Source organism: Panthera onca, chromosome C2, assembly GCF_046562875.1.
Source record: "Panthera onca isolate mPanOnc1 chromosome C2, mPanOnc1 haplotype 2, whole genome shotgun sequence".
NCBI lineage: Eukaryota > Metazoa > Chordata > Mammalia > Carnivora > Felidae > Panthera > Panthera onca.
In genome coordinates this window covers 135,509,918-135,535,411 of record NC_138347.1, presented here as the reverse complement: position 1 = coordinate 135,535,411, position 25,494 = coordinate 135,509,918, and the positions used below count along the sequence as shown (strand labels likewise).

Here is a 25,494-nt window from a genome sequence, read left to right as displayed (position 1 = left end):
AGGAAACTCTCAAAGTGTGTCAGGGCCAGCAACATAGAAGGCCATAGGAGCAGCATGTTAGAGAGTAAATTGGAATTGATGAAGTAGACTCTTCATTCCTTCCAATCTCTAGAATATGCTTATTTCTTGTATCTTTATTGGTGATTCATAAAATTCTTTTTCAGGTGGTTCTAAATCCTTTAAAAAAGTAATCCACTGGAAGAATGTTCACATACTGCAACTCATTTGGTGTCTTCCCAGAAGTTCCCCAAATTGGAATCTTAAAATATGCATATTGGGATGAAAAAACAGCTTAAAAACAGTTTTGTTAAATGTCTGTTTTTTTAATTCAATGAATGATTTTAAAAATTAGCTTCATTGTTTTTTAATTTACCATCTGTTAACTCAATAAATATGAGTTCTTAAAGTTAACCTAATTGTCTTGGAATTTGCTGTTTTTGAAGCTGATTAAAGTTATTTAAATTAATTTGATTGTATATCCAGACTAGAACAAAGCATGTCTGCATTTGAATAGATCTGGGCTAATAATTTACAAATAAATGTGACCATTTTAAAAATGAACTAATTTTGTTTATGGTCCTTAATATATATCAGTCAACTGGCAGAGATGCAGAGATGCTGATATTAGATACTCAAAGGGATAGTGTATCAATACACCAAAACTAGTGATCATTAAAAACTAACCAAGTACACACTTCCATCAACTCTGTCTTTTGTCAAGTAAAGAGGAAATGTAGAGAGACTATCAACTGGAATGCTTCTTCTTTTCCATCTATATTCCCATGGATAAAAGGAGTTGCTATGCTTCTTAAATATCAATCACCCTGCCTCTGGGTCACAGTTTATTAGACTAAGGGTGGTCACTGGATCCAAGTGAGCCAATCAGACCCATCCCTAAGAACTGTGAGGGACAGAAAGATGGGCCTTTTTCTGGGTGGCTTGACTGCAACACCTATAGCTCAGGAACAACTGGCAACCATGATCTGCTATGGAACTGAGGAAAGGAGGGTGCTGTGTTGCCACGAGAAAGACAGAGAAGAAATATGGACAAGAGAGAAGACTGACTGGGGTCCCTGAAGCACTTCAATACCTCTATTCCTGACACCCCACTGTACCCTTGACTTCGGATTCCACAAAAAGCCCCGGTAGGCTTTTCCCTTTTTGCTCAAGTTCACAGAGTCAGTTTCCATCACTTACAGGTCAACTTGAACTAACGCACAGGGGAGAAAATATCACTGGTGGTAATGATTGTTTAATCATGGATCTTTAGGCTTTACTCATCCCCCTGCTTTCCTTCAGGTGAGAAGTTCTTAATTTTAACATGTAACTTAGCTAGTCTTTCTTTTATTGTTTACTGCTTTTATGGCTTATCTAAGAAATTTTTTTGCATCTCCAAGTTATGTTTTCCTCAAAAAGCTTTATGGTTTTAACTTCTACATTTAGATCTATAATCCACTGTCAATGAACTTTTGTATATGGTGTGAGGCAGAAGTCAAAGTGTTCTGTTTGTTTTGGTTTTTGTTTGTTTGCTTTTGTCTGCATGGGTATCTAGTTATTCTAGCATCATTTGTTGAAAATACTTTATTTTGTGTGTGGGGTTGCTTTGGTGGAGGTTAAAGTTGGTGGAGTGGGGCCATCTGAAGCCATCTGAAACCAATGACTCAATACTAAAATGCTGATGCAAACTTATTTTATTTTTTGGGGCGCCTGGGTGGCTCAGTCAGTTGGGCAGCCGACTTCGGCTCAGGTCATGATCTCGCGGTCCATGAGTTCGAGCCCCGTGTCAGGCTCTGTGCTGACAGCTCGGAGCCTGGAGCCTGTTTCGGATTCTGTGTCTCCCTGTCTCTGACCCTCCCCCGTTCATGCTCTGTCTCTCTCTGTCTCAAAAATAAATAAACGTTAGAAAAATTTTTTTAAATAAAAAAAACTTATTTTATTTTATTGACCTTATTAATGAGGTTAAGAAAATAATAGTAACTTCTACACTTAACAGAAGAATGAGTTAATAATTCATTCATCAGAATTCACTTCTTCCATAAACTTTCAGGTTAATATACCTAAAATTTATCTCATGACTAATAGTCAAGTCAGTTTTCTGTTCCACGCTGTTGCCAGCTTACCCTTTTCCATTGTCCATATAACATATAATGTCCATATAACATTCACTTATGTTCCAAACATTACAAGGAGCCAAGCATGCTGAGATCTAGGCTAGGACTGTATCTCTTAGATGGAACAAACTATGTATGTCCAAGAATACTAAATAAAACAAAACTGATAACCAAGCCAAAGCAGGATTCAACTGCTGGTCCTGTCTGTTTGTCCCCCTTCTGTATACTATACCTGGAATGTTTACTGTCCTTTTGATTGCATAAACCAACTTCCAAGTTGTCTCATTTAGATCCAAAAGAAATAATATTATTGCATGTTTGAGATGACCTCAAAACACAATCTTAAAATCCATTGATTCCCGATGTGCAAGTCACAGATGACCTGTATACAAATCATCTTCACAGTGCATACAGAGAATGTTTAATATTTGCCAAAGCCTCTGGGGTACATGTATGAAGCAACTGGCTCAGGAACTCTGGGCATCCTAAGCCCTTCCCAGGCCCTGGTGGGTCACCTTTGAGGCCGAAAGCTTCAATAACTTGGCACACTAGTTATACTTTTGCCACGGCAGTTGGCTCATTCTCATCTGAGTGCTTCTAAAAAAATGTACAGTAGTGGATGAAAATCTATAGATTTGGCCAATAAGCCTTCCCTATTTCTGGAAAAATTACCCCTAACTTATCTTGGAGAACAGTACCTCCCCCACTCCCAGGCGACACAGTTTGGGTAGGGTGGCTGCACTCCTAAATCCAAGGCGTGCATCTGACCCAAAGCTGGCAAGTTAAAGAAACACAGCCCCGGACCAGGGTGATAAATGCAGCTATGAGTACGTGGTACAAGCTGATCCAGTCACAGTCAGGTCTAGTTCTTTTGCTAGAAACTGAGGAAGAGGAGTGCTCTTTGGTTGGAGTTTCTATGTCAGAAGAATGGAAGCTTGGAGGGACTAGCTTATCATAGCAAAGGGAAAACTAGATTAAGAATGAAGGTAAAACAGAAGTTGACACAGAAGAAAGGAGAAACGAGATAGTTGGTGACATTATTTAAGCAGGTTGATATAATTATGCCTAAAATACTCTTTACACTGCATTTTCCAGTTTGTGTGTGTGTGTGTGTGTGTGTGTGTGTGTGTGTGTGTGTGTGTGTGTGGTGTTGGGGGGGGGAGATAAAAAGTGAAACAAAACCTTCATTTATACTTGGATTTCTGGATCCCCACTTATTTCTACCAAATCAGAATTAATGAGCACGGAGCCAAGGTATATGCATTTAAATAACCATTGCATTTAATTCCTATACACGCTAAAGTTTGAGATCAACTGGTATGTGGGAATTAAGAGTGAAAAGAACAAAGATCCCCACCCTGATGTTTGTTGTCATCAACAAACTAGTGGGTGAGTTATGGAATCAGAACTAGAGTCCAGTTCTCCTCCTTTCTTCCTGGTGACTTGATTTCCCCATGGTCATACTCTAATACTTTTTCCAACACATTTTTCATCTAAAATGTAAACATTTAACTAATGGCAAAGATTCTACATTTGGGCAGCATTCATAGCATATAAAAGCAGGAGGTGCTTTAACAATTCAAGATAAATGTTACTAGAGGGGCACCTGGGTGGCTCGGTTGGTTGGTTAAGTGTCTGACTTTGGCTCGGGTCATGATCTCACAGTTTGTAAGTTCAAGCCCCCCATCAGGCTCTGTGCTGACAGCATGGAGCCTGGATCCCATTTTGAGTTCTGTGTCTCCCTCTCTCTCTCTCCCCCTCACCTGCTTGCTCTCTCTCTCAAAAATAAATAAAACATTAAAAAAATTTTTTTTAAAGATGTTACTAGTGAATATGTTCTGTACTTTGCAAACATTTCCACAAAAGTTAAAGAAGAGAGAAAGCATTCCACCGTATGTGTAGCTGTTTTAATAGAAAGATTATTTCTTCCAAAATCCTTCAGTAAAAAAATATTCCAGAAATAGAGGCCATTAATTATTCTCTGGCTTTGAGTCCCCTTAGCATACCAGCAAGCCACCCAGGAGGTACTTGCTTCTTTCTACCCCACTTACATTCCAGTCAATTCGTTTTCTTGTTTAAGTCCCTGGATTTCCTCTCTATTAGAATAATAATGACAATAACAACATTAACAAAAGAAAACAGGGTTAGTCTCTATTGACTACTAGCTGTGTTGATGCACTGGTATTTGCTAACTCTAGGAGGGGAGTACAATTATAATCCCCATCACATGGATGAGGAAATAGAGGCAGAAAGCTAAGAGACTTGGCCAAGCATATGCAAGCAGGAACTAGTTGAACCAGGATTACAATCCAGGTGCTTGGATTGTAAGGCTAACTTTGCCTGTCTATCTAGCCACCTATTGATCTATCATCATCTACCTATATATCTCTCTATATCTATCTATATCCATTTATATATAGTCTGTATGTATATTTCTCCTCTGAAGTTCACTTAAAATATTATAATTTGCTCATGTTGCTTCTTTGGATTCAAAACTCATGGAACACATAACATGGGTAGATTTTACTGTCCATAAATCATACCTCAAGAAAGTTCAATTAAAAATGACAATTTGTAGAGCCAAACTGCTAAGACTTTAAAGACTTGATTGTCCAATGAACTGAGTGGCTTTCAGCATATGGATGTGCCCATGGGAACACACATAACCTACAACCAGTCAGCATACCTTAGGAAGAGTACCTAGTGTTTCTAACACTTAATGGGAATTTATGAGAGAGTGCGGGGATTGGTGACTGCAGGGTGGCAGGTAAGTATGGTTTCAAAGCAAGAAAGAAGCTGGGAACAGTGTTTAGTGGATTCAATTTTTTTTTAATTGAAAAATTAAACATAATCAAGACAGTCTTAGGCACCTGGCTCTGGGATGGATTGAACTATAATATACTCTGATGGGCAGTAATAAAGAGTTTGGCCGTCACCAAAAACCTGCATAAGCTATACACATGGGTCTAGTGGAGTTTTGCAGATCCTGGGAGTACAGACTTTTAGGGCCTGCTACAACAGACATGTGTTCAGCTGGAGTTCCTTTACAAGGTGGTAGGATCAGTAAGATCAGTCCTAGATAATAGACATTCTGATGCTGTGCTGATCTTTATGTCCTACTCTAAATGATTTATGCATTTTTAAAAACCAATAACGTTTACCACAGACATAGAAAAATTACATATGATCAATATAAGATCATTGTGCTCTTGACAAACTAACGGTCTAACAAAGGTAGCATATGGTATAAGGAACCCTCTAAAAATGTGCCCTCCTTCTAAAACTTTAGCTTTTTTCTCTTCCATTCATCACCTTTTCAAATACTCATCAGTTGCCCCTATATGCATGGGAAGTTGTGTACTAAAAAAGGGCAGTGTTATAAAAGGCTTTGCATCACCCCTCAAATGACATTATGGAATATCAACTACAGCCTACCAGGCTCCAGAATTTTCCTGTCCACTTTGCCACCACAGTAAACTTTCTAAAGAGGTCCAATGGTGTTACTCCCATCCTTACAACCTTTAATGGCTCCCTATCTCATATGGTAGGAGACATCTGACTGGTGGTCTTTAAGCTGATTTTGGTCTGTACACGTGTAGTTTTCTCCCCACATGTGTACTTTAAAATGTGGTTAAGTTCTCAACACTTAATATTTCAATTTTTCATATAAATCCAAATTAGCAGCTTCTCTTTAACAACTAGAAGATCTGACATTGGGCATCGTTGGCCCTGACTATCCCATTTGGACAGTCCCATATTCTCCAGATTGCCAGTCTCCACCATTGCTTACGGTCTCAACTTGGTCTGCTTAGCTCACTTGTATCCATGCTCGGCCCAGAGTAGACAGAAGGGTTTGCAATCCCTGATAGATGGGCTAATGCCTAAATTCTACAGCATGTCTGCAAGATTCTTTACAATTTGTAGTTGCTTGATTTCATCCTTCACAAAGACCTCCTGTTCCAGCCACACTGAGTTCCTGGGTAGTTTCCTAAACAACAAGCTTTGTCGTCCTCAGTGCCTTCACTCATATTGCTCTCTCTGCTTAAAATATCCTCTATCTTCCTTTCCCGACTAGAGAAGGCTCACTTACCCTCAGGACTTAGTTCAACTCCTCTATAGAACTTTCCTTAATCTTGCCAGAGAGTTCTTTGCTTCTTCGCAAGTGTTCCCATAATACTTTGTGCCTCTACTAGCATTGCAACGACTTTTCCTTCTGTGTGCCCAATTGGAAAATGTGTTTCTTGAAAAGAAGAACTCCCAATCATCTCCACATACCCGGTCCTTAATAGAGTGTTTGGCATCAATAAATGAGTATTAATCGAATCAATAAAAAGATGGATAAGTAAGTGAATGAATGAATACTTCCAAAAGACTGTTTTATTTGTGTTGCAACATTCTGATGGTTAAAATAAGGGAAGTAGCTACTCAAGACAAATTTCAAAATTTGATAATGATCATGACATCTTCAGATAACATTTTTTCCCCCAGATAACACTTCTCAAAAGTTCTGTTCATCGTACCCTTTCTCGGAAAACAAGTCTTGAAAAAATAAAATATATACAATATTAGGGAATATATAAAGACGGACTTAAAATTGATAGGGCATTGCAATCTGTGGGAGAGGGGTGGGACTGGAGTCTTGTATTCAAAGAGAAAAGACAGTGAAAGAAGTCACAGCATGTCTCCCTGTAACGTGGTGGCCTTTCCTGCAGTATTTACCCTGAAGAATGGAACATCTGGGCCACAAAGGAGCAGGGTGGGATCACTTAGCTAAAGGATAACAGTGCACAAGGGTCCTTAAGAGTATGTTAGTCCTTAAACCTGTGCACCACAGCTCTCTACTTTGGGGCACAAGGTAGGCTGTACTATCTGGCCTCATTGTGGTGATTCTATGGAGCCATCCAATTATTGTTGCCAGTCAGTTGTGAGCCCAAATGACATGTGTCACTTCCGGCCATAGCATTTAAATGACCTTTATTTTTGCCATAGCAACATGAAACATTCAAGATGGCAACTCTTCTGTCAGCCTGGGACCCTGAGTGAGGAGACGTGGAAGGGGCTGACTTACAATGAACTCAGCATGACCAAGAAAACAACTTCTGCCATTGTAGGTCACTAAACATTGCAATTGTTTGTTATTCCGCCATAAGATAGCCTATCCTAATGTAATAGATTTGCTCTGTTTTGCTGCAAATGGAACTTAGACTAACGTCTGGAAGTTTTAGGGTCTATAGGACTTAGGAGTTTTAGGGTTGAAAGTTTTAAGAAAGTGTGCATCAATTTTGTTCAACTTTTTAGAAAATGTAAAAAATTGTACAAAGATGGAATGAACTACTTAGGATATTCCTCATTTATATACACAATATACACTGTGGTAACTACTCTGGAGGTAAAATCCCCACCTTTGGGTAGGTAAGTGGTGAATTCCCCTTTATTCAGGGTGTTTGCATTGATAGCCCCTGAAGGTTTGGAGGGCAAAGTAACTTCAAGAATACATTTCAACTTGGAACTGAAGGATGTCTGTTTTCTCTGGTCTAAAAAAGAAAAAAAAAATCTGTTCTCTCAAATATTCCTTTGATTCCATCCATTCGCTGATCCACTGAGTTGTGTTTTCACATTTTGATGTCATCTGGCCACCGAATTCCTTGCAGGCCGATACTGTTTTATCCCTCCTTTGTATCTGTCTCACACTATTTGATAAGCAATATTTGTTGTCTATTCTCCTAGGAAAATAATCAGCTTTTGACACTAGCTAGTATTATTAACCATTTGATATGTTTCCGATTTGGTCGTCTTTCAACCATTTAAATTAGATTTGGACTTGTTAAAAAAAAAAAAAATCTAGGAGCAGAAATGTATTACCCTAATAACTTTCAGGCAAAATACCTTTCTCCTCTGGGAAAAAAAAAAAAAAAAAAAAAGCCTTACCCTAGTACCATTAACATCTTAATTCAGTGTTTAATGTATTCCTACTATGTGCCGGGGGCAAGGTTTACAAAAGAGTTTATCAAGTTATGTTACTTAATGTACTGTACCCATCATTATATAATTCTGTTTTATAATAGAGCCTGTGAGCTCTCTGTTCAAGACTATTTAGGGGAAAAAAAGCAAATTCATAAGGTTGGGGCAAAATGTTCCCATGGTTTAATGCAAGGGAGCATATCACACCTTAAATTCGGCGGACTTAGTTGATGACCCTGCGGAATAAATGAGTATGTAAGAGAGAAAAAAAATCTTTTTTTTTTTTTTTTTTTTTTTTTTTTGGTATTTCAATTTCTGCAAGCTTCATGTCAGCCTTTCAGCCTTTCAGAATTGGAGAATCAGCTGCCTGCTATAAGAAATTGCTAATAAGCAGTAATTAAAGACTGAGAATTCTTCCATTCCAAACCTGATGTCATTACCAGATGGAGATACTGGTACTAGTTAGGCAATTCAGCATTTTGGTAAATTAAGGCAGGAGGAGTCGGTGCCTCTTGGGTCCTATGGATACGCAAAGTGGTCCAGGAAGGAAAACTTGTGTTTTGTTTTTTGCCCATGGCATTTGTACCTTTTTGCTTTGCTTTTCAGAACTAGGAGTTGAGGTGGGCACTTGTGTCTTAGAAACGAGGGACTAGTTCTCCAAAATAACACGAATGCATAAACTTTTAATATTCTAATGTCTTTGGAATTGTTGTCTCTGCATAAAATGACAGTCAACTGAAAAAGACGGACATTCCAGTGAATCCAATACTCACTTGATAGGAAAAAAACTGGCACATCAGAAAGCAGTGTGAATACAAGCACTACCCTCCTTTATTTAGAAAAAACCACACGGAAATACAGCACAGTTGATGTGCTGTTACCAGAACTTGAAAGTAGAATCAACCACTGTGTAAAAGATAAAATAAGACTGCACGGATAGGAGGATTTTCCCAGCGTGCTTTATTCATAGACATCTGACAGAAGAGGACCTAACAGAGCTTTTAGGAAAAACTGAATTCTCAGCCCACAGTCACTTTCCAGGAACTTCACTGCAAACAGTGCTCCGCGCTGGCGGGATGGAGATCTTAGCAATCTCCCTCCGGCTTCCATACTCTCCTTCTCTCTAAATACAATTATGTATGGGGACTTAATGAGAGAGCAAGCCTTGTGTGAAAGGAACTCAGAAAAGTGCAGCTTCTAAAAATACACTGAGGCGGCTCGACAGTCCTTATTGCTACAAACTGACGTTTTGCCGTTCAAGGTTTGAACCTAACAACTACACACACGGAGAAAAAAAAGTAGACTGTTTTTTCCTTTCTGCAAACCCCTTAACTTTGAGTAAACAGTAGTAATTTTCTGTTGTCATACTCAATGCAAATTTCCCAAAGAGGGTACAACACAAAAGACCTGTTAGCTTCCTTGCAACTGGGTGGGGGTGGGGGTGGGGGTGGGGGTGGAGGGTGGCAGAAGGAGAGGGGCAAAGTTGGTGGAGTTCTCCTTTCTCCTTAGCCTGGGGTCCCAAACCTCCTAGTCACTCTGCTCTTGCAGAGGTTTTTGGAGTTTCATTCACCTTTTGGGAAGCTTCCCTTGGCCCTCTCGTCCGCCAGCCCCCTGTCATGAAATTCTCATCACTTGCCCCTTTTGCTTCCAGCTTTTTGGATTAACTGGACCTCAATTTAGGGGTCTCTTCTCAGTGGCTTGCAAAGAAGTGCAGCTGCCGACGGGAGAATACATATTAAACACACAGGCAGGGGCGCAGCGTGGGGGTCTGCAAGACTGCCCCCTCCTTCTCCCGCCGCCACGTGCTCCTCTGTTGGGGGCATCGCTCTTGGATGGGGTGCTGAAAGGGGCGAAGGTAGGGTGGAGGGAGAGGGACAGAGCAGGCTGTGAGAAAAGGAGGCCCCCTAGGAAAGATCTTCTCGGCCGAACATTGATAAGAGAAAAAAAAATTGGCCCACATGCCTCTAGTGGGGAGCGATACACCCCATGCGGGCTGGGTGGGAGGGGCGGGTGCGTCGGGGCCTCTCACCTGACTTCCTCCTCCGCTGGCACACACACTACAATCACCCGCTTCTCCCCCCCCCCCCCCAAAAAAAGCCCAGCCAAACAACGAACAACAAGAGGAAGCCGCAGGCGGCAAGAGGAGGGGTGCGCGTGGTGGGGGCCCGGGAGAGGTGAGGGGGCAGGGTTGGCTGGCGTCGAGAACCGCGCCGCGCACCCCTAAGCGCACTCCCAGGCGCCCACACTTACCCCTAGCGGCTGAGGGTCCGGTCTTCGGCGCCAATCCCAGCGCGCGCCTCTCGCCCGCCCTCGTCCCTCCGGCCCGCCGCCCCCCACACCCCGGCCGGCGCGCTGGGAGGGAGCCTGGGAGCGGCGCGCGGCAGTAGCGGCGGCGGCGGCGGCGGCGGCTCGGGCTCGGCTCGGCTCGGGCTCCGGCGCGCTCAGTGTAGCCGGCGGCCGCTGAGGCTCCACCGCCAGGGGGAGAAGCCGGGGCGGGCGCTGGGGAGGCGGGCCGGGCCCTCGCCGCCCCGCCGACCAGCCCGCGTCGCACAAGCTCGGGAGCGGCGGCGACGCGGGGTCCGCGGAGCCCCCGGGCGCGGCGTGCCCGGCCGAAGGAGCCGCGGCTGGATGCGCGCTCCGGGGGGCTCTGGGCTCCCGCGGGGGGCGCCCCGGCCGCTCCGGTGCGCCTCCAGACTGCGGGCGCGGCGACCGCCGAGCGGAGAGCAGCTCCCGCCGGCCCCTTCCCCCTCCCGCCCCCGCCGCCGCCCCCTCCCCCTCCTCCCCCGTTAACATCCCCTCCCTCCCCCCCCTTCCTTCCCTCGGCCCCGCGCGCTCGCTAGCTCGCTCCTCGCCTCGCTCTCCCCTTTAAACGCCCACTTCGGATGGGGAAAGAAGACAACTTGAAGTCAAGTTGCAATTAACTTCCGCGGCAGCCGCAGCTCCGGCGGCGGCGGCACCAGAGGCAGAAGCCGCCGCCTCGGAAGTCCGACGCCGGCGCGCCCGCCCGGGGAGCTGTTCCTGGTCGCGGGCCCGCACTCGACAGCCACCGCCGCCCCCAGCGCCCATGCCTGAGTGAGTTCTGCTCCTTTGCCTCTCTTTTCCCCCCCTATTCTTGCTCTTTCATGTCTGTCTCCCTTTTTTCGGAATCGATCCAAACTTCTCCGTAGCACCCACCCACGGCGCCCCTTCCTGGGGCGGCGCGGCTCCCCTCTTGTGGACCTCCGGCGGCAGGGGTCCCCGGAGCCCCTTCCCTCGTGAGCAGTCGAACCCCGGAGGGGTGGGCGGGTAGAGCGTGGGAGAGCACCCGGGATGGGGGACTTGGAGATGCCATTCATTCTCTCTCAGGGTGTGGGCACACTAACACACCTGCCCAACAAATCCTGGCTGAACAAACTCCTTCAGGTCATCAGTGTGACCCCTCTTGGAAGAGAAAAGGGGAGCCGCAAAGACCGAAGGAAGCAAACGGGAAAAGGGAAAGCAAACCTCTCTGTGCGCCCTGAAGCGGGGCTGGCATAAAGGTGCCCGGCGGAGTAGACTGGGGGAGTAGAAACGTTCCCCGCCGGATCGCACGTAAGCTCAGCATCCTTCCCTGGTCCATCTCCTCCTTCCTCCGCCCCCCGCCCGCGCGACCGGGTGGGAGCGGCGGCGGAGAGGGGCCTAGGAAGTTAGTGGCAACTTCTCCATCCCGGGAACACTCGAGCGCCGGGGCGCTGAAGTTGGAGCCGGGATTTTGAAAGCCGCGACTCTCCACATTGCGAGCCCTCGCTGGCGGTCGTGAGGTCGGTGCTGAAGGGACTCCTGGAGTGAATGTAGGTTTGGAGGAGGGCTGGAGGCGGGAAGCGGTGCTGCCCTCTTAGCAGAACCGAGACATCACAGGTGCGGCCTCGAGATCCGCACCTTGTCTCCCTCCGTCGGTCCCGACCCGAGCGTGGCGGCCTTTTCCGAGCGCTTCACTGCGGGGCGGCGGAGCGTGGGTCTGGGCAACCAAGATCAGAGGGACAAAGCAGGCAGGTGTCAGGTTCGGGGAGTGACACGCGCATACCGGGGAAATGCACTGAGCAGGACTCTTGGGATGACCCCAGAAGACGGAAAGGGGCTTAGGGCTCTTGCTGGAGGTCTTGGCCCGAACCTCCACTGGGGCGTTGCAAATTTCACTTACTAGTGTCAACCACAGGATCGCCTCTCAAAGTGCCCTGCTTGGCAACTTTGACCTCTGCGCCCTTCCTCGGCGAACTTTCTCCGCGGCATTACAGATTTCCAGGCAAATACTGTAAGACTTGGACTCTACATGGGTTGTAAAAGAGACAGGGAAAGCAGAAAGACGTCCTATTCTCAAGAGACAACCTTTCTACCCGGACTGGCTGGGGTTCCCTGCTTGCATCCTTGGAGGCCAGGGGACCTGACTTTTCTAACAGGACAGAGGAGGTGTAAGAAATTAGTGAAAGGCGACTGGTAGGTGTCAGGTTTTGTCCCAAGCAGTCCCTGAAATCTCCAGTGTCTGTGCTACCGACGAGTAAGTCATGCCGTTGAAACTTTATTGAAATTTACACCCTATCTAAAGTGGATTTTTCTGAGACGTCAGGAATGTAAGATTGATTCTATAGTAAAACGTAGCTGCAAAAGCCAACAACAACAACAACCAAAACCGTACTTTAAGACTGGAGAAAGCCAAGGTTGAGGTGTTAGCTCTAAAACCCTTTAATCTGCTGTGTGAGACTAATGCTATGATTTAGCAGCAGTCCTTTATTTCTATTGCATATTATTTTAGTAGAACAGTAGTACATTCATATACTGGCTGCTCCAGTCTGCTGGCAAACATTAGCATTCAAGCTTACATTTTTGACAAATGTGCAGACAGGAATAGCATGAATAGGCATCTTAAATATTAACAACCTAAGCATCTGTTGTGAAACAAATTTAATATATTTACTCTGTTTTTCTCACATTGTTAGAAAAGGTTATAATAAGTGCATAATTTCAACTTTAGTTAGCAGAAGTAACTGGCTGCATCTTTCACTACCTCTCCAAGTGTTTAACACAGTCACCAGACATAAATACTTTAATTAACTTGGCTAGGCACATTATTAAATATACTTTAGACCATGTGTACACTATGTAAAATGTAACAGTTGCAATTTATATGTATCCTATTTGTGCACGTTTTAAGTGACTATGCATTTTATAAATATACCAAGCATGTTTATTCTTCATCTCCATTTGACACTTATTACTTCATATTTTTTCTAATGGAAACAATATTTTAAATGTAGGGTTGTTCAGTCGCATGTAATGCATAATATGTAAACAGTAGCTATAAAATACAAAGCATTGTTAAATTTAAGTATGGCTACATGTAACAAGATTATACAAGAGAAACAAAAATCACTGCTCAATTTTGTATTCCTTTCTGAATAATGAATACAAATGATGGATGAAAAAAGAACAGATAGGGATTTCCCTCCTAAAGCACTAGTGCCTTGAAATGTGTGTGGGGTAGGAGGTGGGGGGATCAAGGGGGAGAAGGGGGAAAAAAAAGATAGAGAGAGAAGACCTAAAGAACTTCCAAAAAAGTCTGAATAGTTATTTCCAGAATCAATGCATTCCTCATTTTCCCACAAGCTGAAATATGTAATAAATAATAGTTCTTTGTATGTAAAAGTATTCAAAAGGAATGCCTTTTGTTTAGTTGTGGTAGTAAATTAATATATTCTTCAGTTGATAATCGACAAAAGTCGTTCTTTTGTCTCCCAGCATCTTAAACAAGAACAACAACAAAATGAGTATTGGTTTATTTTTGCAGAGCAGTCCGTTGCCAGCTATGTGAACCTGTGATTGAATCAGCTATGGTATGCTGAGTGATGGTTAAGAAAGACTACATTAAATTAGCAAAGACTGAAGTATCTGAAGGAGACTTTCAATTATTTTTCTCATGTGACAGGTTGTGGATTGTAAATTAGGCCTAAAAGGTCAGGTGACAGGCACCTGTTCCTCATTATTATAAAAATCTTTTGGTTACAAACACTATTAAGCTAAACACAACATGGATATACAGCAGGGACTCTATAAAGCACTCTAGTGGCTTTTTTTCTGCTCTGTAAATTTCCAAGAGGGCCATATGTAGATGTGCCCCTTACACAAACAAATCATTTCTTCCAAAACGTGTTGTCTTGGGTGACTCTTACATGAGTACTTGGGATTGATGAAGTATGTAAAATAAATGCATACGACTGAATCAGTCTTCAGACTATGTCGAGACATGTTGTAGTTGAGGGCAAAAACATTATTTTTTAGCCCCTCTTTTTCCTTTACAATCCACTGTTTAATTATCAGAATTTGTCCATATTTTAAATAGAAACCTCCCCGAATTGCCTTCTGTCCTTTTTTAGATGAGTTCCCATTTTAAATAATGCCATGAAATATTTTACTCAACACTTGTGTATAAGGAGAGAATTAGTTGCCATAGACTGTCATAGCTTTGTGGTATAATGAAAATGGGAAGAAATCCACATTTTACATGAATGCTGTTAGGAAGGGTATCATCATTTGATCTTCAAACTTGCCACGTCTCTCAGGAGAGCTCAGTGATATGTCTGTTAGAATTAAGGAGTGTGATTTGATTTTTATGAGTGGTTACTTTGAGATATTTCAGAGAGCAGAATAAGCATACATATTGAACAGACCCAAGTAGCACAAGGTTGTGAAATATTAAAGGTGCTAGTTGTTTTTAATTAGCAAACGAGTAAGATCTTTGAGTAAATTGAGCATCTCAGATTATTAAGTTCTATATTTAAATATGTTCTTTGTCTTAGCTTTGTATAGTTTATGCTTATTATTTTAAGTATTCATTCTTAGCATTTGTGATCAGATTACAGAATGGTCATTACTCTTGCTTTTCAAATTGATTTGGTTTTCAAACTCCAGAACTCTGGGGTGATTTTAACAAATTGGTTTACATTTTGACAGAACAGAGTTAAGTTAATTAATAGATCAGGCACGAAAAATCATCCACGGTAGGGTGTATTTTCTGGTAAAATGAAAGTTATGTTTCAGCATCATGAGCATCAGGCTTCAGTAATCTGTTCCTCGTGTGGAATGAACACTTCCTACTTCGAGCTAGCAGGCACCTACTGTTTATTTACGCTGCATTAAACTGACAGCTCAGCAATCAGAGGAAAAATATTACTTACCTTCCTGAAGTAAATACCAGTTTATAGGTTAGCGCACGTATTTATATTCCTGTCACCACTAAATAACGGCTCTGTCTCCATTTTAATATCTACCTGTATCCAGGGCTTCAGGCTCTTCCTGGTTGGGGGTAGGGGTCGAGAGGAGTTTTTCTTAATCATTTACCAGTGGCAAAACTTTAAAGCAGAGTAATATCTTCTTATTTCTGTCGTGTGGGAACCGGTTGAAAGGCACGCTATGCACTTTTGCTTTACATACCTCAAATGTAACATCAAAACCCCAAAAGACTCTGCATGCCCCTTAAAATAGTCATCTTAGGGCAACCTCAGGACCAACACACCCAAACACATTGAAGTGTGTGTTTGTGAAACTAACTTTCTGCAAAGTTCCAACGAGATTACTTAAACTATCTGATTACTTAGAGAATAACTTTGATCAAGTGTGGTACCTCCCAAGTCTTAGATGAAATGGTTCAGTTGTTAATGGAGATCTGCTAACGTGAGGACAAAGTGGGGCTCACTGATTGATTGACTGATACTGTTGGCTTTCCTCTGAAAATAGGCTTGCCCCCTTTGTCTTCTTGTTAATCTGCCACATTTAAGAGAGATTTCAACTTGGTTCTGATACTAAATGCACTTGTTGTCTTCTTTTTAAGTTAAAAGCCCCTTCTCTTTCAAGACTCCTGGAAATACTGCTCAATATACTGTGAAAGCTGAATTCCCAAACTTATGATTAACTTGTGAAAATGCTTGTTTTCACTTATGTTCTATAAGTAGCTCTTACACCATCATCTACACACGGTTGTCAATCTCTAATCATATATTCCATTGACATCAGAGCAGAATGTGGTCTTAATACAGCATATAAATCAAATCTGTTACACAAGGTTCTTCTTCTTCACTATACCAAAGAAAAAGTGTCTACTATGGTAATTTATATCTCATTCCTAAGTGCTATTCTCAATGGTTAAGTCTATTTAAACTTGATGTCTTCATAGAGTGTGATCAACACATTAACACACATTATTTAGTACTTTTGAACTTACGCCAACGGTACCTTTTGCTGTTTATTTTTTTAAAGTCTTTTTTAAGATCAGATATTTCATTTCAGAGTAAATAGATACAGATTGTGTGTATATATATTCAGGGTGAGATTTAGTAGCAGAGCATTTCTCCAGCATATTGGCCTATTTTTATTCTTTTAAGTTACTCTGCCTCACTGCCACAGTTGTTGCTGTCTGAAGGTTCATAATAGAAATTCTAATCACCTCTTTCAGTGGACTTTCAAGGATGTAATTCAGTTTATGTGATGATCTAGTTTAGTTATGAGAGATGAAAATTAGTTAACTGGTACCCTAGCATTTATGTCCCTAGATTCTGCTGAAATTTATTCAGTCCAGTTATTTGACATTTGGTAGTGAAGTATCTTGTAATCAAAAATTAAGAGTTGGTTCAGTTTCCAGTGGAGGAAAGATCTTGCTGGATAAAACGTTTAACTGTGCAATATTTTATTACACTCATCACTCATTTTAGAGCCCGCTCATTGTTGCACAAATTTTTGAGGACCTTGGGGTGCAGGCTCCCCAAATGAAGCTGAAAACACTCACAGAAGGAGATGTCGGGCTGCACCTGGCCGTGCCTTTACTAGAATGTCTGTGGACCTGCATCGGCCCCCCTCCTCTGCACCCCTTCCTCCCCCCAGGTGTGCAGGAAGTGGAGGGCGTTATGCTGGGTGAAGTGGGTGGACTCTACCCAGAGCTATGACCTGATTTGTGACGCACCCTCAGAACTGCAGTCATGGTCCAGCTGCTTCACAGGCAACTGGCAACACCTCATTTGGGGATGCTTCTGCCCTGCTAGCAGTGCCAGAGAGAACTTCGTCATTGTCACCTCATCAAAGACTACTTTTTGCGAGCTCTCCCATAGGGCTAGATTTGGAGAGCAGCCTCTGATATTTGGAGGGTAAGTGCCAAAAAAGTTCCTATCAGTTCCATATGGAGAATCAAGGCTACAGCCACAGGGGGAGACGGGGGCAGGTAGTGTTCGGGGGAGATCTCTGTGTTGGGGTGTTGCTTTTTCTCAGCTAGAGATGATTTGGGACCAGATACCAACAAAAATTCTTCAATGGGCATTCTTCTTTGGGTGGTGAAGTATGGTAGGAGGCTCCCAGGAGACATTAGTAGACCTTCTTTCCTTGAGATATTTAAAGAAAAGGTAGTAATCTGTGTGAGAGGGAATTCTTTACATGCTATTTTTCAGGAAGCCGGGCATACAGTGGAGTTGATTGCTGGAGGTTCCTTTCTAGTCTTACTCAATGGTTTCTGATATGCCGTTAAGAGCATATAAATGACAATTTGGCCTTTTAATGTTTATAACGATAAGGACTTTAAGGTAAAAGCGGTTTTATGGTATAAATATTTTATTGTGATAATTATTGTAAATAAAATAGAATCTAGTATATGCAGATATCTTTTGAAATGGAGATAGTCTTGAATAGAGCGTATCCATAATTAGCTGTTTGATGTTGAATGCAATTGAGTTTTCCTGTTCCAGTGAACCAGACGATGGAAATCACTGGGGATTAACAACAGGGCTATGGGATTCTTGAAATAGCAAACCTTGTCCCATTCACTGATAAACACATTTTATCAGTGAATGAAGAACTAAATTAAAACGCTTACAGTGTTCAATTTTAGCAGAATATATAGAATTGAGAAAATAAACCAGGTGTTTTCCCACTGTCTTTCCACCAACTGAGATGATGCCTGGATGTCCTGCTTCATGTTAGACAGATTTCTCCAGACTGTGAAAGGAAAGAACAACGTTTTAATAGCTGTTATTTAAGAAAAATCTTAAAGGTGGGCTCTCTTTGGCGTGGTTTAAGAGGACTCAAAAACAATTTAGAACGTTATCTTAAAAGTTAAAAAAAATGACAGTCTTACTTTGTATGGAGTCATTGTATGTTAATAATACTGTATGCTTATTAGTGTTATTAGAGCAGTAGACAGTTAATTACAGCCTTTTCTGAGACATGTTAACTGTATATTAACAGTCACGTTAAAAAAGAATGATGTACACTCTTGCATGCAAGTTGCTGCTTGCTAGACTCCTTTAACAATATTCCTTTAGAACGTATGGAGTCAGATTTTTCATCCAGAATCATCAAATTGTTTTCTACCGCACTTAATTTTAAAACTTTTCACAGGATATAAAATTTTCTTCTTTTTTTTTTTCTTTTTTTTGTCTTTCCTCCTTTCTTTGAAATTGTTACTGACTTGGTCACTTTTGCCAGTGGCATTAGAATTTGTTGTCCTTCTGCAGTTTTATATTTCCCACATTGTATTTTGAGACGCCTACATTTTCTTGTACTCTGGTGACTTTGGCCAACCAAAGCCATTAAAAGCTTCTGGAGTTGATTTAGCACCTCTTCATACTTCTTTTTGTAGAATGATTTTAGTCACTGTTTCTTTAGCCAAGTTATGTTTGCTTACGATTCTCTATAACCTGATATTTAAGATACATTGGAGCAATTGATCACAGAGATACGTCTAAGCCTAATTCATGTTCCAGACGTCAACCCTGGGTTTTCCTTTGGCTTCTGGCATGGCACAACAAAGGTTGACCGCACTAGAATTTAAAGCTGGACTTAGCTTTACTTAGACGATGCTACCAAGTTGGCTAACTGTTTGAATTCCCTGGTTAATTTGGATATGCAGACCTTGTAACCTTGTAATATGTAACATTTCAAAGTACACTAATATTCTCACTTTATGAATTTTTAGGTGCTGCTGTTATTTATTTCTCCAAGGCATTAAAAGACCACAAAAAAGAAATTCAGTGTAAGATACATGTCTGTGTTCTATAAAACAGGAGAAACTTCATAGCATCCTTTGTCTTGTGTAGTGAGCGCTCATTAAAGATTTGCTAAACTAATAATCAAATGGTGAATTCGGCTTGGGCCAATAATGATTTAATGGGAAAAGAGACTTTTTTCCTCTAATTTTCTGTTTTTGCTGGGGTTATCTGAACACTTAATCTACACATGTCCCAGTTTTCTGGATAATTGAATGTGTTTCTTCTTTAACTATGTGCTGTCATTGTTTGACAATAGCAGCAGGGTCTATTTTACCCTCATCATCTGACCTTCAGGATTAGGTGACAAATCCCAGTGTAGGTCCATGGTCCTTTGGTGTTTGGTGTAGTAACGAACTGTACTGAAGTCAACCCAGACCTGGGTGCAGGCAGGTCACCCATGTAATGGTCTTTGTGATATCGTGTAACCAAAAATACTACAGACTGCTGGCCCATGACTGATTGACCTGTACCTGTTCTTTACTAAAACGATTCTTTTTTTCTGGATCCCATTGAGTAAATATCTGTCATAATTATTGCATGAAAAGAAAATTTTCACTGTAGCTATATACACTGTTTAAAAATATTTTAAGATTTAGGGTACTTATTTTAACAAAGATTTCACTCCATTCCTTAGAATTCATGCTGGAGTTGCAGTAGGATTGCGTTTGCCACCTCTAAAACGTTCTGAAAAGTTCTTTGAGAGTTATCTAAAAAAAGACTCCTGCTTTTTAAATTTATTTTCTTTTTGAAACGTGGATGGAGCTGTTTGCAAGCCAGTCCTCTTTAGTTCCACAAAAGGAAGTATTCCTCAAGCGGTGCACTGCTGTGTGACCTATTACATTATCATGCACATTCTGTCTCTTTAAAAACAGTCTCCTCTATTTGCCCTATTAATTGTTGATATGTTGCCATCCACGAGACAAAAATTAGAGCTGTAATTAAATAATCATGTGATGCTCCTTAGTGCCAGTGAGAGCAAACTCATTTTTCCAGGCCCTGATGGCCACTGATTATTGTATTACTACTGGCTTGCTTTATTTTTTTTAATGATTCTCTATCTGTAGATTACCTAACTCCTGTCCTTCTTTTCAAAATCAAAGAAAGTAGAGAACATTCAGCCAGTTAATTGGCTAGAGGTCCTCAGGGAAGTGAGGTAGACATACCTTACTTTTTTGCTTTTGGTCACCTGGTAGGTTCTTTGGGGAGGCTACATCAGTGGTGTGGTTGCCTGCCATTTAATTTACGCTGGTGTTTTGGCTGGGATGGAGGCATATGGGGAATGCCAGGAGAATTACAAAAGGAGCCGGGTATTAAAATTCAGAAATGATTAAAATTGAAATAAAAGGATGCTGCTTCTTTGCCAGTACTCTGGCAGTCATAATGACACATAGAGATTAGTTTCCACCTTCATCTTTTCCTTCTTTCTCATTTCCTCTTGTTTATTGTTGACACATTTTCCTTCTGTCTGTCTCCCGTCTCAGTATCTTTTTGCACCATTATGCATTCCTACTTCTCCCTCTTTCCTTAAGCATGGAGAAGCCTACTTAACCTTATTATAACAATAACAGAATAGGCTATTAATATTTAATATGCACATGATTAAAATTTCTCTCCCTTAAACATAGGTCAGCTGTATTATTATTAACCGGCATGTAATTTTTCATTTAAAATATTCTTATTCTGCCCTTGCTGTTTCTAAAATGTAGTCTACTTTAGTAGTGATTTAATACCTAATGTTTAGAAAACTGTGGTCGGCTAGTGAGAAAAGAACTTACCAGTCATGGATAATCAATTATGCATGAATTCAAATGTAACAGATGGAATCTGGTGAGTTAAAGTTTCTCTTTGCCTTAGTGGGTTTTTTTTTCTTATTTGTTTGTTTGACACCTGTCTCTTACATAGAGATAAACATCTAATGTAGGGTGTGATAAATTTCCTTATATCTTTATGTTCTCTTTAAAGTGAACTTGGTTTGTTTTTTTTTTTTTTTTAGTTACATTTGAGGGCAGAGAATTTTTTATGTGGTCTAAAAGATGATCAGATTCTTTTCCATCACTTTATAGATGCAGAACCCGATTCTGCTTGACTTAGGAAGGGTCACTCAGCGGGCTAGCAAAGGAAAAAGCGAGACCCAAATCTCGGTTCCTTACCTTTTCTCCGCTATTCTTCCCGCTATGTCCTTTTTCCTCTTTTGTAGGAGTTACGCTATCTCTGGGTTTTAAACAATTTCTGATGAAAAGTGTGGTAGTTGTGTTAAATTACATAGTGTCCTCTTCTATGGTGAACAAATGTTATCTGTGAACATGTATGATGTTACGATCTATGTATATCAGATATACATGTATTCATACTTGGATGTTGGCCAAACAGTTGGATTTCCCAAATCTATTGAGAATGTCCCAAGATTTGGTTTATATCCTAAACTGTGGCATGTGCCGGCCGCGAAGATGCCTTTTCATTTGCTTGCAGTATTGTAAATGCTTAGTGACAAAACCCCTTTGTGCAAAGTGAACTCAGAAGTTATGTTTGAGAGCCTTGTCACTTCCATGGAGAGATAAGTTTAATCTTCATTAACTATAATTTGAATATGTGGTGTTTTTTTTCAGTGGTAGAAATAACAGAAGAGTGGGTATTGTCCATTTTTAAAGCAGTGCAGTCTCAAAACAGTTACAAGCTGGTCCCCATCAAAATTTTTCATAAGTATGTTGTTTGTTTGTCTCCCAAGGGTGTGTGTGTGTGTGTGTGTGTGTGTGTGCATAAAAAACACAAATGAAAATAGTCTTTACAGAATAAATAAAAATAAATGATTAAAAAATAGCCTCCAGGCTCACTAGTTCTGTGTTTAAAGTTATGCTGTAGCATTATTTATCAACTTTTTGCTTCGGATCAGCTGGAAATTTGCATGTATATTTATAGTCCATTTAGTTATCTAATGAATTAAATTCCACAATCAACACACGAGTTAAGCAAGAGGCAACTACAAAATAGGTAACTGGATGTGCCCTCGCAATAGCTGTACTGTGCAACTATTTTTAAGTATTTTATTTATGATTTTATACATAATAAACATGTCATTTTAATTTGGCTTCACTGTGTATTCATATTTCCCTAGTCATGCATCCATCAGAAAAATACCTATGTGTAGGTATGAACTGCAGTAAGATCTAAGTTTTACATGAATTTCTAATACATTAAAAATCCCATCATTAATATAAAAATCCCTAATATAAAATCAGAACAGATGATAGGAAACAGAATATAGGACAATATTTTAGAGAAAAAGATGATATTATGTGTTATTGCATGCAGAGGTCAATACTTTAATCCTAATTAGTATCACTAAAAAGTGACTGATAGAATTAAATTTGAAAGCCTTCTGGGCTCTTTATAACCAAAAGGTTCTATTCTTCTATTTAAAAAAAATAGAATCTAAAGTCTTTGTACAGAGACAATTTATAAATTATTACATTGACTGCATTTATACTGTTGCCATACATGTGTGACTGTGCATGCAAGTGTTCAACACTCTTAAGTGCTCTTTAATTGGGAGCAGCTAGTATTTCATGAGTATAGTTCATTTTTATTCATTTGAAAACATCCAAAAAGAGTTTTTGGACTTACAGTACTCTTACTTGTTTGGTTTTGTCTATGTTTCTTTCTCTGCTGTTGCTAACGTGCCATCGTATAGAATAAAATCTGAAAAGAGAACCATTTTCTTGCATCAGAGGACCATCAAATTACCTACTTCGGGTGGGATCTTGGTCTCTAATTACCAATCCATGTTAATTATCCTTGGGTCAGGTATTCATCATATGAATTAATTATCGAGCATAGACTGGACTGTGGCTGTTGGCAGGTAAGGACAAAGCAGTGGAAGGTTGGCGGTAAGGGGAGGTCTGTTCGATAGGTTGTAGCTCATTGGTTTTCTGCTTGGCATGATACTTTGATGATAATACATATCTTCCAATTTTAGGAATATATGTTTTCCTTTAGTTTTTTGTTTTTATTTTGTTGGAGTAAAAGATATATAACACAAATATTCCATCTTGACAGTCGTTAAGTGTACAATTCAGTGGCATTAATTACATCCACACTCCTGTGCAACCATCACCACAGTCTGCTTCCACATCTTCTCCCTCGTCCCAAATAGAATGCACTTTAGTTTTTCTATTAAACTTCGCCTTTGCTGCTGCAACAAATTTCAAGCGTTATAGCGGTATTTAGTCATTGTCCAGGTATGATGCAGTTGTTCCTGGTTTTCTTTCCTGATGGACAGCCCCTCTCCAGTGCCCTGTGGCAGTGGGAATGGCAGGACAGTATCAGATGTTGCCTTTGGCTGATACTCCCAGAAACAACCTGGACAAAGATTCAGGTCCATTGTAACCTCAAACTGTTCCTCCCTCCAATTAAACCAGGAAACACGAGCAATAACATTCACATCACTAAGAAGATTTGGTTGATATGTCTTGGCTGAAGGTTGATTGGGAACGATTGCTGTTTGACTTCGCTGGAATTAAAATCCCTTGAACTTCCCGAGGGTACTGCAGGGGCTGTAACGCCCCGCCACTAGCTCCTTGGCAGGGACGACGCGAATCCTTCGGTTCTGCTTAAGTGCAGGACTTAGTCTGGAAGCAAGCAGAACAGTTTTCAGCTGTTCAAGGGGAAACCCACTCAAGGTTGAAGTTTTCAGGGAGAAAAATTCATGCTCATCTATGTTGAAAAGGACTTAGAGGAAACTGGGATGGTTCTGGCTCCAGTAAATAATAGACTGGTTTTCGAGTTTAACTTCCACGTGTAATTTTGTGGTTAGTCACTTATGTCTATAATGATAAATCATATACCTGCACAGGATTTCTGGCACCTCAGTAAATCTCAGGCAAGTGCCCAAATGCTAATTTATCCTGGTTCCTCAAACACCATGACTGTTTCACCCAATCAGTGGTCTAACAGCTCGCGCCCACCTTTTTTTGTTTGAAACAAGTAGCTTGCCTGCACATACATTCCCTAAATTGGGGGGCAAGTGCTGGCTCCTGGAACAGCCTTGACTTTTCCAAGTGACCTGAGGATTGGGTTGAAAACTTCACTTTGAAGATGTCCTAGCAAGTTTATTTGACTTCCTCTCTCCAAAACATTACCTTATCCAGCGAATGCCAAAGCTGGCTATACACGGGAATCACCTTGAGGAGCTCTAAACAACCAAATGCCTGGCTCCCACTCTCAGCCATTCTGATTTTTTTTGCAGTGGGGTGCAGCCTGGCCATCTGGATTGTTGAAGGAGCTCCTTAGGTCATGTTAATGTGCAGCAAATTTGGGAAGCCACTGAGCTAACTTCTGATCCTGGCACCTGGCTTTACCTCCTGAGTTTGCAAGAATCTTCCTAAGATTCTTCTGAGTACTCTCTCATAAGAACAGTTCTTGGATTCCTTTTCCTGTGATGACACTGTGAGAGACTCCAGGAATACAGACCCAAATAGACCCTCAGAATGCTTAACGACTTGCAGTTTGGAGGAGCAGACAGGTAGAAACAGAATGTTGCACTGAAGGACAGGTAGTGTGCCGGAACATCAAAGGAAAAAACGAACAGCTGGAAAGAGGCTTCAGACAGAAGCGATGCGATCAAGCTGGCAGAAGGGAGGTCCCCAGGTGAGAAGGGGGAGGAAGGGCACTCCAGAAGCAATGGGAGAATGAGGTAACCTGAAACTGTAAGTACTTTGGTGGTGATATCAACACTGGAGGACTCAACAGCAATGACAAGAATCCCCCTCCCTACTCAATTTTGGATGTGAGTCTAGATAGAGATACCAATCTTGATGGAACTATTACCGTGGAGCCTTGTCAAGGTTATGATCCATACCGGCACCTATGAAAGGAAAGGTAGCTTTAAAAAATTTTTGTTCGATCAATTCTTGTTAAGAAAGGTAGTATTTCTGGGTAAAAGGCCCAGATATCCTGTCAAGCCCTAGAAGCCATCTACAATGGCTGTTCATTTCCCTTATCCAGCACTCCCCAAACTGGCTTAAGCATTGTCTTTTCTTTGCTCAGTTTTAATAATGACCCTTGTCTATTAAGACCATATCCCAAGCTACCAGTGGGTATTTACATCTGCCCCAAGGTAATCAGGAAATAACTTTTGATCACTATCAGTCTGGCTATAACTGAAACCTCACTTATTAGGGAAAAAACAAAAACAAAAAACCTTAAGCCTCATGTTTAGAGTTCATTATCATTTCTCTTTTATCTCTCCTGAAAGATAGTCAAGCCTTTTGCTATTGTTTCCTGCAGTACACCATTATTTGTTTGGTATCTGGAAGCCCTCCCAGTTTGAGTAGGTATCTACTTTAAAGCTTCCAAAAGAGCCATTTCTAATGGCAACTATGCTTATT

At 41.2% G+C, this 25,494-nt stretch overlaps 2 protein-coding genes across 11 annotated transcripts in view; one reads left to right on the top strand and one right to left on the bottom strand.

Moving 5' to 3' along the window:
• Positions 1-10,865, bottom strand: part of LOC132683053 (uncharacterized) — a 50,816-nt gene extending 39,951 nt beyond the window's left edge. For all 7 annotated transcript variants that reach the window (XR_009612025.3, XR_009612027.3, XR_009612028.3 and 4 more), the window contains exon 1: positions 10,323-10,865. Coding sequence is in view for 3 of the 7 variants with exons in the window: in XM_060638590.3 (XP_060494573.1) it covers positions 10,323-10,865 (543 nt within the window). In the remaining 4 variants the exon portion in view is untranslated. The remainder of the gene's footprint in view (positions 1-10,322) is intronic.
• Positions 10,866-10,959: 94 nt separating this feature from the next.
• The window catches only part of SATB1 (SATB homeobox 1), a 101,601-nt gene continuing 87,066 nt past the window's right edge, over positions 10,960-25,494 (top strand). Inside the window, exons 1-2 of one of the 4 annotated variants that reach the window (XM_081790133.1) lie at positions 10,960-11,144; positions 11,475-11,642. The gene's annotated coding sequence lies outside the window, so the exon portion shown is untranslated. Of the gene's footprint in view, positions 11,145-11,417; positions 11,643-14,888; positions 17,219-25,494 lie in introns of those variants that run through there. The other 3 variants (XM_060638583.3, XM_060638580.3, XM_060638584.3) reach the window with 3 other exon arrangements.